Below are 13,703 nucleotides of genomic sequence, written 5' to 3'. Positions count from 1 at the left end.
AGCACAAGGCACATCTAAGATAACAAGCTCATATAAGATATCAAGAAAATGCAGTCATACAAACAAAAAACTGCATAGTCCAAGAACCTGAGTCCGTGAATGTTACAGCATACTGCAGTTGAACACAAGATGGCTTGTCTTCAGCTGAGCGAACACAGGGGGCAGCACTAACTCCAACTTGGATGCCACGTCACACCGCCTCGGATGCCTCTCTCCTGGGTGGCTATAAACATGTGACACCACGGCTTGAGGCCTAGTCCTCGCTATCACCAAGGTCACGTAGCTCCCCCGCCACTCACCAACAAGTCAGTGAATCGGACTTACAGCATTCCACATTAATAATGCCCCAAAGAGTCTAATGAACACAAGAAAAGCGGCTATGGCAATCTCTCACTTTCAGACTGCTCACTTCCTTCACGCGCCAGCTTATCCAACACCTCTCCGATGCAGGCAGCTGCACAATCCGCACCAAGAACAGCTCCTTCAGTTTCTCCAACAATGAGCAACTCACTGGCTAACCTTATTGAATCAGTTGCAGTCAAGTGTGCCACCATCTCACCAGAAGTCCATCTAATCTAATATCTGAAAATCAGCCTCTAACGGGACATGACTTAACTCTGGTTCAAAGAAAAAGAGCAAACATACAGAGCAAGGGGAAACGTGCAAACTCCACACAAACTGTATCACAGGTCAGGATTGAGCTCAGCGCACTGAAGCTGTGGGGCAGCAGATCTACTAGCTACAGCACTGTTTTATTGTAGCAAGTCCATCTTCTGCAAAATGGTTTTATGCACGTACATTTTTAAAGCATTTTACATTCATTGAAACTGGGAAATCTATACAACCCTAAAAAGCAAGGCTTTTTAAAAAACTGAAGCCACATTCTGCCTGCTGAAGCTATTCAGTCCAGTGTACACAGCTCCATCCTCCAGCTCATTCCCTGTAAAGTTGTAAAATTAGTCAGCTCCATCATGGGCACTAGCCTCCGCAGTCCAGGACGTCTTCAAGGAGCGGCGCCTCAGAAAGGCAGCGTCCATCATTAAGGACCCCCACCACTCAGGACCTGCCCTCTTCTCACTGTTACCATTAGGGAGATGGTACAGAAGCCTCAATGATTCAAGAACAACTTCTTCTCCTCTGCCATCCAATTTCTGAACGAACATTGAACCCATGAACACTACCTCACTATTTTTTTTCTGTTTTTGAACTTATTAAGGCATCCGTTAGTCTTGCGAGACCATGGATCTGCGCCTGGAAAGTCTTCAGTCTCCAGGGCGCAGGCCTGGGCAAGGTTGTATGGAAGACCAGCAGTTGCCCATGCTGCAAGTCTCCCCTCTCCACGCCACCGATGTTGTCCAGGGGAAGGGCATTAGGACCCATACAGCTTGGCACCAGTGTCGTCGCAGACTAATGTGTGATTAAGTGCCTTGCTCAAGGACACAACACATTCCCTCAGCTGGGGCTCGAACTCACCACCTTCAGGTCGCTAGTCCAATGCTTTAACCACTTGGCCACGTGCCCACACTTTTTGCACTAATTAAACTATTTAATATACATATATACAGTAAACTTACTGTAATTCAGTTTCTTTTCCATTTATCATGTATTGTAATGTACTACTGCTGCAAAGTTAACAAATTTCGTGACAGATGCCGGTGATATTAAACCTGCTTCTGATTCTGTGTGCGAGCAATACTTTTTCTTTCAAGTAACTATAGAACATACCCCTTCGAAAGCAATGATTGAATCTGTTTTCATTATCTTTAAGTTAGCGAATCCTAGATCACAAATGCTTACTGCCTGAATTTTTCCATCATTGAAAACAGGTTATCTTTTTTGCCTAGGTTATTTAGACCAGGGGTTCCCAACTTGGAGTCGACAGATGCCTTGTTTAATGGTATTTGTCCATGGCATAAAAAAGGTTGTAAACCCCCGATTCAGACCCCCATGATTGTAAAAACCTCGCTCCAATCACTTCTGAAACTTATCTGCTGTGAAGTAGACAATCTCAGATTCGACACCAGAAATAACTGAAGTCACCCCATCCTGGAACCGATTTAATAAATCTTTTCTATGCTGTTACAAACTTTCTCCAACATGGTGTCCTGTTACCCTAACTCTGGCTATAGTTTGTCTTTTGTACTTCAGATTTAGATTCAGATATATTTAACACATGGACATTGAAACATGTAGTGAAATGTGGTCTGTTGAAAGGTTTCGGCCGAAATGTCGACTGGTTATTCATTTCCTGACCTGCTGAGCTCCCCCAGCATCTTGTATGTGTGTTATTCTAGTGGAATGAGTCATTTTTATTAACAGCCAATACACTCAAGGATGCACTCAGGTCTAGCCTGCAAGTGTCACCATACATTTCGCTGGCATACTCACTTGGCAGAACGCAGATCATACAGAACAGACCATAACATACCAAACGACGAATCAACAACAACAAAACAAGCCTCGTTTCCCACTACATCATCTACACACCCACCCATGAGCATGCATTGCCTCTGATCCTGTCTTCGGCTCCAGCCTCCGGTGGACTCAGGGATCACAGAGTACAGGCCTTTGACTTCCCCAGCGGACTCACATAAATTTGCACATTTGGAGCTCTGCCAGGGAGCCTCAGCAGGACTTCAGACTGGCACTCGGGCTTCGATCTGGACTTCTGAATGACATTCGGGCTTTGACCTTTGGTGTCGACCCAGCACTCGCCACCGATGATATATGAAGCACTCTGGACGAGGACTCGAACTCCAGATTCATCGATGAAGGGATCTGCACACTTGACCTCGAACTCCACTCTCACCAATTTGCGTACCTAGGGGGGTCACCGTCGCTCGTGCCTCTAGCCCGCAAGAAACTGTGATCCCGGAACATGCTGGCAACTCTTTCTGTGCTGGCCCGACATCCAACCACGTCTACATCGCTTGAGTATGTACAAGAAATACATGTATATAGATCTGTATTTCAAAGGGAGTTAAAAGAACCTTTTTGCTTTTGTATGCAATGCTTCTAATCCAAGATCCAATAAGCTTACCTTTGTTACTTATTCAACCTTTTAAAATATTTGCATGTGTTATTGTGATATATAGGGTAGCCAACAACCAGCCGTCAGAATTCATATCTTAATAGTACACCAATTCAACAATGAAACACTCACTGTAAACCAGACTCATATTCTAGTAAATTACTTATAACCTCACTCAAAATCCCAGAAGAATCTGCAAACTTATTTACAACAAGGCTCCTCATAGTGCCCAAGTGTGATTCTTATATCAGAGAGTTAATGAGGCCTCTGAGCTCCACCACACCAATAAACCTACAAAAAAAAATGGGACTAAGTGAAAGTGAATAATGTTCTGTCACTGTGAACCACAACTAGGAATTGACATTATTATGTATACGTCAGCCCAAGAAATCAAGTTCCTTTCACTGAATCCGCTTGCATTTATTTGAAGTTAGTGCACAGGGAAACAATAACGGTATTCCCCTGCCTAGGTAACCTAGGTAACCAAAGGTATGGAAATCAAAAATACAGACTTTGGAAATCTTAAATAAAAAAAGAAGATATTGGAAATACTTAGTAGGTCAGGTTGTATCTGTGGGAAAGAGAAACAGATCGAAGGGCCTTTATCAGAACCGAACAATGCATATTTTCTCAGTTGAAGCACGAGATTGTAGGATGCTGTAATCCGGAGCAAGAAAGGCAGTTTATCTTTTTTTTTAGGTACTTGAGTATGTGTATACCTTACTTCTGGCTTCAAGGAAGAATGTCAGGTGGGTAATTCTCTCCATTAAATTTCCTTTCACAGGCTCTACCCAAGCATTCATTTTAGTGTCAACTGTGCCTCACTCTGCAGTGCTGTGCCATGAGGCCAGATGTTTAAGGGTTACAGCCTCAGACTGGTGACCAGCAAGAAAATAAGAGCTGCAAGGGGGTCATCTCGACCCCTCAAACTTGCCCCACCATTCAATCATGACTGACCTACAGTACCTTTTCTCTGCTAGATCCCCACAGCACCCAATCTTCTAATTTTTCAAAATTGTATATCCCTCCAGTTTAAATACTTCTGATGAGCTCACCTTAGAGCCAAGCAAGTAATCCATACTGGTACTCACAACGAGACATTATGTTGCTGTTATTCCTCTCCATGTCTTGTGGCATATTGGGTAGCAACCTTGCTGTTTCTTTAGCATTTTGTCTGTTTCTAACCAGGCCGAGTTGCTTGCTTGATGCTTAACCCTGCACGGATGGACACCTGCAAGGAGCCAGCCAGAATTCGAACCTGGGACCATTTGCTTCAAGGTCCAATGCTGATGCCACTACACCACCAGCCGACAATAAAGTACTTTGGGAATGTTTATTTAATAGAAGGTGATGTCTTTCAGCTGAGCCATTAAACTGTAGGCCTGTTCCCCTGTTTGGAACAGACCTCCCAGAACCAAATTCAACCAAATTAAGGGATGTTCAATCCAGTGTACTAGTCGATATTTATCCCTCAACCAGTATCACTGAACTGGACTAACTGGTCAATATTTAATTACAGTTATTATATCACCTCACATATCACCTTGTTTGCTAAAGTGACCACAAATAAAGCTGTTGCAATTTTTGAAGACTTTTATATCACTTCAGTGATATACCTTTTACCTCCATTCAGGGCCCCGAACAGTCCTTCTAGGTGAGGTAACACCTCACCGGCGAATCTGCTAGGATTGGCTACTATGTCCGGAGCTTCCAATACAGCCTCCTCTACATCGGTGAGACCCGTCATAAGTTGGGGTACCGCTTCGCAGAGCGCCCCCACTTTATCTGCCAAAAGCAGAACTTCCCGGTGGCCAACCCTGTTAATTCCCATTCCCACTCTGACATGTTGGTCCACGGCCTCCTCTTATGCCACGATGAGGCCACCCTCAGGGAGGAGGAACAACACCTTATGTTCTGTCACGGTACCCTGCAAATAGATGGCAGGAATATTGATTCCTCCTTCCAATCTAAAAAAAATTCCCTCCCCCTCCCTACTTCTCCTATCCCTATTCTGACCTTTGATCTCTTCTCACCTGCTTATCACTTCCCTGCTGGGTCTGTTCCTCTTTCCCTTTCTCCTGTGGTTCACTCTTCTCTTCATTCAGATTCCTTCCTCTCCAGACCTTTACCTTTCCTACCCACAAGGCTTCACCTATCACATTCTAGCTATCCTCCTTCCCCTGCCCCCCTCCCCTTTTCATTCTGGTGTCTCCCCCGTTCCTTTGCAGTCCTGAAGAAGGATCGCGGCACAAAACATCGACTGTTTTTTAATTTCCGTGGATGCTGACTGACCTGCTGAATTCCTCCAGCATTTTGTGTGTGTTGCTTTGAGCTTGCAGCAGCCGCAGACCTTCTCGTGTTAGTGATATTCCAATAAGCTTTTGGCCAATGAATCATTCTGGGATATCCCAATTCCCTGAGGATAATATATCAATTCAAGTCTTTCTGTCCTTTTTCTTTGCACTTTCCAGCATCATGAAAGGAAGATTTACAACTTCAGCTCCAGCATTGGAATGTTCCGACACGGGCTTCACATCAACACTACGTTTCCTTGGAGGCTGGTAACAAGGCCTATCTCACCCAATTCATTCCTGCATCATGTTCATCCACCACTTTATGTCCCAGTTCCTCGATGAAACTGCTTCGCACTGACGCCACGATTGCTGTGAACTTATCCATCAGACAGGACACATGCAACCAACTCAGAAAATTCTGCAAATTGAACACCGGACAGCATCAGCGGAGAGAGAAGCAGAGCCAAAGTTTCAGGCTTCTGTCAAATGCAGATTGACCTGCTGTGTAAATCCAACAGTTATTGTTTTATTGACTTCAGATTTCTAATATTAGCACATGGAACATAGAACAGTACCGCAGAGCACAGGCAGCCTTGGCCCACGCAGTTGAGCTGACCTTTTAATCTACTCCAAGACCAATTTACCTCCTCCCCTCCCACATCACCCACCATTATTTTGAACACTCACATTTGGCACGTAATCAACTTTTGAGATGGAATATTTTGTCCAAATTTAAGCTCAGCCTATATTATAAGGGCACACAGATTCAAATGATGGAAGACTATGTCTATTAAGAAGAAGAACCATTTGACCATGGAGAGGGGATCTTGGTGTGGCAATGTAGTTTACAACCAGAGAAATGATTTAATGAACAGCTGTGTGCTGTGGAAAGGGAACTGAGCCGGATGTACGAGGCAGGAAAAACTGTTGGTTATTACTCAACCATGTCTGTCTTTTGACTTTATGAATCGCGTTATGTAATCAGTGACTTCTATCACCATTACAAACCCTTTCAAAATAACACAGTGATTTAGCTTAATGAGTTCACTTCTATCTAGTTTTGGTCTTCATAAATCAAAGTACTGAGTACAGGAAATGGGATGTTATGCTGAAGTGATATAATATGTTTGTGAGGACTAATTTGGAGTATTACGTGCAATTTTGATGTCCTACCTACAGAAAATATGTAAGTAAGGTTGAAAGAGTACAGAGAAAATTTACAAGAATGTTGTCAGGACTGGAGGGCTGAAGATATTAGGAAAGATTGAATAAATTAGGACTTTATTCTTTGGAATATAGAAGATTGAGGGTAGTTTTGATACAGGCATATAAATTATGTGCAGTATAAATAGAGCAGGTTTTGTCCACTGGGGATGGGTGGGACTACAACTAGAGGTCATGGGTTAAGGGTGAAAGGTGAAACATTTCAGGGGAACATGAGGGGAAACTTCTTCACTCAGAGGGTAGTGAGAGTGTGGAACAAGCTGTCAGCATGAGTGGTGCACATGAGCTGGATTTCAATGTTTAATGGAAGTTTGGACAGGTACATAGATGGGTGTGATATGGGGGGCTGTGGTCCGGGTGCAGGTCAATGGGACCAGACAATTTAAATGGATTGGCACAGACTAGATGGGCCAAAGGGCCTGTTTCTGTGATGTACTTTTCTGTGACTCTATGACTCTATCCTAGCTAAATTCCCTCTGTACCTCATCCCATATCCTGTTAAATGCAGTCAATCAGAATCCTGATCTGGGGTGGAACAAACTTTCAGCCCCAATGAAGGAAGAAGGTATAAGCCCGAGCAAATGGAAAGGCAAAAAGCTGTAGGCAGAAGCTGGAGGTAACTGTAAAGAAACACAATTAATATTTCAGGTTCTAACAAAAAGTTACCAATCTGGAATGTAAACTCTGTTCCTCCCTCCATAGATGCTGCCTGGCCTGCTTAAGACTTCTTGCATTCCTTGATATAATTTGTCCTTCTTTGACCTCAGACATTCCCATAGCTGTTCATCAGCTGGATGGGCGATCTATGCAGGTTCTCCCATTGTGGTATTAAGGGAATACTACTGTTATGGATCCGGGGGGGGGGGGAGGGGGGGCAAGATAGTGATACGTCTCCACGTCTCCACCAAAGGAGGTGTAAGGCGCTCCTTCCCTCCACTCGCCTAAAGGTCACCCTTGGCAAGGTGTAGCACCTGCTTAGCCCCCGATCAGAGCCATGTGAATCCATGGGAGCAGGTGGTGGATGGTCGTATGAGCAGCTGGTGAATATCACCAGTCTTGGTTTTGCAACCACTGACGCCAGGTAGACAATCTCTGAAGAGTATTGATAATGACTGGGGTCACCCGTCTTGTAAAGACACTGCCCAGAAGAAGGCGATGGCAAACTACTTCTATAGAATAATTTGGCAAGAACAATCATGGTCAAGGATAGATGGAAGATCGTGATCGCCCATATCATACGACTTAGCACGTAGTGATCATGATGATGATAATGACGCTTACTGAGGTGATGTCTTCCTTCAGCTTCATAGCACAGTATTCACACAGGATAGGGAGGCACTATATCTTGTTCAGCTTTTATTCACTTCAAATTCCAGCCCTGTTAGACAATACTTTTCATCTTAATTGCCAAGTGTACATCTTGGCATAGTCAGCGTTTGAAACACTTCTCTCACAGGTGACGGATTTGTCTGGAGGAGAGGAGTTGCAGGTCAGCCTAACTGTTGGCCGTTGAGTTTCATCCATTCATCATCATCATGCCATATGACCTGGGCAATCATGGTCTTCAATCTGTCTTTAATCTGAGAAGTTCCAATAAGTTCTTTAGTACTTTTGCCTGTCCATCCCTTGATGTAACTCATGAGTGTCATGTGCTGTCACTGTCCATTACTGTGTTCAAACACAACGATCTGAATGCGAACAACCATGTTATTCAGACCACATCGAAATGACAGCCTAAGATATGCTTCCTCTAATGCTATTCTTAGCACACAGGATCCTTACAGGAGAAGAAGAAGGACACACGCAAGCTAATTAACCCCTTATCTTCCAAGGGTGCAGTGCCTGCGAAGTGGGTCTCATTGGTTTAACTTGGTACTAAAACAATGCTTGTGATTATTGGAGACTTGAACTAACTTGTTAATCCACTACCTAGATTGGAACTGAGTTGACATCATTAAACATTCTTCCACCAGAATCATGGGGACCACCATTGACCCTAGGCTTGTCTGAACCAGACACCCAGACTCCTCCAGTGGGCTGAGTCCATGCGTCTAACAGCGAGTGACTCATCTATCTTGTGGAGCTTTGAAAACATTTGCAAAGCCCAAGCCTGGAGCATATTAACAGCTCCCCACTGGCTGGACTGAGCACAGCTCCAACAAAGCCCAAGAAGATCGACAACATCCCAAACGAGGAATGTCCAGGCAGTAACATAGCCGTCATTCTCCGCATCAGTGGTGGCGCGTGGCTGCTGTGGCATAGTAGCATAGTGGTTAGCACAATACTTTGCAGTGCCAGCGACCCTGGTTCAATTCCCGCCACTGCCTACAAGGAGTTTGTAAGTTCTCCCCGTCACTGTGTGGGTTTCCTCTGGGTGCTCCGGTTTCCTCCCACAGTCTGAGATATGGGAAGATTAAATTGGGGGTTGCTGGGTGGCGTGGCTCAAAGGGCCTGAAGGGCCTTCTCTGCACTGTATCTCAATAAATAAATAAACAGTCTGCAAGTGCTATTCGCTAAAGCTTCAACACGAGCACCTTCCAAACCTGCAACCTCTGTATCTGGAAATAGAGGGGTATAGGCACACTGCCTCCAGTAATTTTCCTATTCAAGTCTCACTGTTTCCTGAACTGGAAGTATATTGCCATTCTTTCATCCTTGTTGGATCTGAATCTGAGCACTCCCCACCCAAAAGCATTATGGGAATACTTTCCTCGCAAGACTGAAACCACTTAAGAAGTCAACTGAAGGGGAATTATGTTTGGAAGTTAAATGCTGGCCTTGCCAGTGATGCCCACATGAAATGAACACATTAAGTTGGCAACGTTAAGGTGATACCATTCAGCTAGGCTTATTGATGGAGCCTAGAGCTTTAGTCTATCAACGGACATGGGATTCTTCGCCATCAGCTCCACAAGCCCTGTGAGCTCCATCTCATCAAGAACCTCATTACTCAAATTTCAATAGGTACATTTAATGTCAAAGAAGTGTGTGCATCTTTACCTTTAGATCACGCCAAACTAAGATTAACTTTGGTCCGCTTACGTAATGGGTAGAGCATGTGCACTCAAAGCTATGGCAAGAAACCAACTTTGCTGTCCTTGATCGAAGGAGATAAGGGTAATGGTTTACCACTTCTACCAAGCGCCCAGATGACCAAAGCAACAGCAAGATCAGTAAGGCATACCTCCTTCTGCAGCCGTGCCCAAAAGATCCAGCGGGACAGGGTTCTGTGCAGTATTTCCCTCTGTACCCAGGATAGCAAGCACATGATCCATTGATAGGGTTGCATTTCCCATGGATGCACTGGCAGCGTTCGCACCTTGGCCCCCAAAACTTCTCCTTGCACTGGCACCTGCCCTGCATCTGGTCACAGGGCGAGTTGTTGCAGGCGCACTGGTTGCGGCAGCTGCGCCCCCACCAGCCCGGCTGGCAGATGCACTTGCCCGTCCTCGGGTCGCACTGGGAGTTGGGGCTGCAGTAGCACATGTTGGAGCAGGTGGTGCCCCATCGGTGCGGCTCGCACTTGCACTTCCCCGTGTCCTGGTCGCACTTCCCGTTATGGCACAGGCAGAGCTTGTTGCAGGTCGGGCCCCAGCGGTTAGGGTTGCAGGTGCATTTACCCGTCGAGTCGGCACAGCGCCCATTTGGGTGGCACAGGCACATCTCCTTGCAGTCTGGGCCCCAGAACTGTTCAGGACACTCTGAAAGTGCAAAGGACAGTGGTTTAGTCAGTACTGGGAGAAAGGCACCCCGCCTGTGATCTGCGTTGCACAGGTAGTTATAACTCCAAACATTGTGAGCAGTTTTGGCCCCCTTATCTTAGAAAGGATGTGCTGAAACCAAAGCGGTTTCAAAGGAGGTTCACGAGGATGATTCCAGGATTGAAGGGCTTGTCATATGAAGAGCATTTGATGGTGCAGGGCCTGTATTCACTGGAATTCAGAAGAATGAGGGGTGACCTCATTGAAACCTATCAACAGAGTGGATGTGCGAAGGATCCTTCCTATGGCGGGAGAGCCTGAGACAACAGGACCCAGCCTCAGAATAGAGGGGTGCCCTTTTAGAATGATAGGGAGGAATTTCTTTAGCCAGAAAGTGATGAATCTGTGGAATTCTTTGCCTCAGGCAGCTGTAGAGGCCAAATCTTTACATATATTTATGGCAGAGGTTGGCAGATTCTTGATTGGTCAGGGAAACAGGGAAAAGGTGGGAAATTGGGGCTGAAAGGAAAATGTCATCAGCCATGATGAAATGGTGGAGCAGACTTGATGGGTCAAATGGCCTAATTCTGCTCCTATATCTTATGGTGTTATGGTCTTCAAACTAAATTTGTTATCAACTATGTCTATGTCACCATATAGATTCATCTTCTTGCAGGGATTCATAGTAGAACAAAGGGCCGGAGAGCATATTGAAGTGGCAGGGTCCATTTCCAAGAGCAAGAAATGACTTGAGGTTTGGACGTTTTAAGCACTGGGCCAGATTGAAATAGTCAGGGTGTTGGGGCCAGAGGCAAGGGGCAGGCTGTTTCAGCTCGCCACTCCATGAGGTTTACTCATCTCTGTGCTAAATTGAGGCTGCGACCTACAACTAATGGACATCTCAATCGGCTGCAGTGATGCCTGGCTTCATGAACTCCAGTTCTGAATACTATTTCTTTCTCTTACTGTTTGCATGATCTTTTTCCCTCAACACATTGGGTGTTTGATGGTCTTCTTTTGTTGTAACGGGTTCTATTGGGTTTCTTTGTTTTGTGGCTGCCTGTAAGGAGACAAATCTCAAGGCTGTATAAAGTATACATACCTTGATAATAAATGTACTTTGAATTTTGAACTTCGAAATACAATGGAATCAATGAAAAACTACACACTGGCAAGCAACCAATGTGCAAAAGAAGACAAACTGTGCAAATAAAAAACAAGTAAATAAATAATTCTCAGAACATTTATTGTAGAGTCCTTCAAAGTGCATACATGGGTTGCGGAATCAATTAAGTGCTGACCTGAGCGATGGTATCCTTGCTCTACCATTCTAATACTTAATATACCAACATAGAAAAGCAATCTCAGCATTTACAATACTCCTGTTATAATCTTCAATTGCCCTTTCTGTACCTCTGATGCTTTGTTTAAATATTAGGTCATTTCAAATGCTTATCATTCTTCAGCAAAGAAATACCATGACCATCAAGCTCCTGAACAAAAGGGGATAACTACACTCACTTGCCCTACATTGAGATGTGCCCATAACCTGGAGAAAAAGAATTGAAGAAGACGGTGAGATCCTAGATGCCTTGGAAGTCAGATCAAATGTTATTCAAGAGCAGTTACCTTAACAGTCAAGATGAGATGCCCTTGCAAAGTTCAGAGGTAATTGATATTCTAACAATTCTACAACTTACAAGTAACCCCAGCACACTGCAAAGTCTCAGGACTCGCACCACCATATTCAGGACCAGTTACTACCCCACAACCATCAGGCTCTTGAACAAAAGGGGATAACCACACCTACTTGCTCATCCATTGAGATGTTCCCACAACCAATGATTTCACTTTAAGGAGTCTTTATCTCATTATCTCGTGTTCTCATTTTATTGCTATTCATTTATATTTGCATTTGCACAGTTTGTTGTCTTCTGCACTCTGGTTGATCTTTCACTGATCATGTTATAGTTGCTCTTCTATAGATTTGCTGAGCGTGCCCACAGGAAAGTGAACTTCAGGGTTGTATTTGCTGACATGTATGCACTTGGATAATAAAATTTACTTTGAACTTTAGTATTTCATGGTGCAACTTAGATGTTTTTGCCTGAGTTTTTCAGAATTGTGCCTCCATCAACCATAATCATGTTAAATGGTGGAAGAGAGTCGAGGGACTGAGTCCCTACAGCTAATCTTATTGGCATGTTTGTATTAGATTCATCATTATTATTGTGAGAAAATAACAAATTTAGAAATTCCCATGTGTATAGTTGAAAGGAAGAGCCAAAGTTGATTAAAAAAAATTCAGCCTTCCTTCACTGGCTTTATATAACCCAAGGAAATCATATGAACAGACAAGACATCCTGCATCAAAATACATTAATAGTCTATTGGCTTAGTGTAAAAGAGTACAGCGGATTCCGGTTAATTGGGCCATCAATGAATTGTGGCAGCCGCTTATTTGGGACAACACTTAAAAAACAAAAATTCACCAAGAAAATAGCCAGGATTTTGTTTATTTGGGATACTATGCTGCTTAATTGGGATTGTTGCTGAACGGTTTCTAACTAGTGTTAATTGTGTACACTTATATGGCCATTAGACACTACACTGTGCTCAGAGTGAACAGTTTTTACATACGTCAGCCGAGTCTTTGTGTTTTTCTCACTGATAGTTGGCAAGAAAAAAAGCAGCAAGACAATTCAGAACTGTTCTGAGAACTGTGCTTTCAAGGATTCAGGCTTGGAAATGCCAGAAATGGCTACTAGATGTTACAGAGTGAATAGTTTTAAAATAGCATCAGTTGCGTGTGCTTGTGTTATTTCATCCATTTTGGCAGATGCCAATTCAAAAAGTAATGATTTTTGATCATTTTGTTTTTTTTTAAGTTTTGACTTTACGCAGGAGAGCAATGAAGGTAGTCCATTATCTGCACTAGGTGTCTGCACTGATTTTGTTCATTTACAGTCACGGTTACGTTATGGTTACGGATGCCGCAACCCGCCTGGGTCGTAGAGGCACTGAACAGATGAGCACTGCACCAGCTGCTTCCATCTCTCACGGTTATGGGAGAGTAACCACAACCGGTTAATTCGGTCAAAATGTACAGGTCCCAATGTGTCCTAGTTAATGTATTTAGTATTGTTCTGAGCTACATTACTCCTTAGCGAATACTCAAAGATAGTAAGTGTATTATAAATCTTTTATTGCAACTATTTCAAACCTTAAGTGTTACATTTTGTAACTTGTAAACATTAAACTAATTGAAAGAAAGACACAGGAGTCCGAAATGTGGGCCTTACTTCAAGCGATAAACACACATATCACGTGGTAGCGTGATGATGTATGTAATTCACATATTTTTACATATAACCTGTAATGAATTATTTAAATGAACAAGAATGCTTCATCATATATATATGTATGTATGCATGTGTGTGTGTGTGTGTGTGT

General features: G+C 43.7%; 1 protein-coding gene across 1 annotated transcript in view; it reads right to left on the bottom strand.

The window, feature by feature from the left end:
- scarf2 (scavenger receptor class F, member 2) overlaps positions 1-13,703 on the bottom strand; it is a 103,224-nt gene that overhangs the window by 78,531 nt on the left and 10,990 nt on the right. Inside the window, exon 4 of the mRNA XM_063034102.1 lies at positions 9,734-10,250. Within this exon, the coding sequence (XP_062890172.1) occupies positions 9,734-10,250 (517 nt within the window). The remainder of the gene's footprint in view (positions 1-9,733; positions 10,251-13,703) is intronic.

Source organism: Mobula hypostoma, chromosome 27 (genome assembly GCF_963921235.1).
Source record: "Mobula hypostoma chromosome 27, sMobHyp1.1, whole genome shotgun sequence".
Lineage (NCBI taxonomy): Eukaryota > Metazoa > Chordata > Chondrichthyes > Myliobatiformes > Myliobatidae > Mobula > Mobula hypostoma.
Note: the sequence above shows the minus strand (reverse complement) of the source record. Positions and strands in the feature narration are given on the sequence as shown.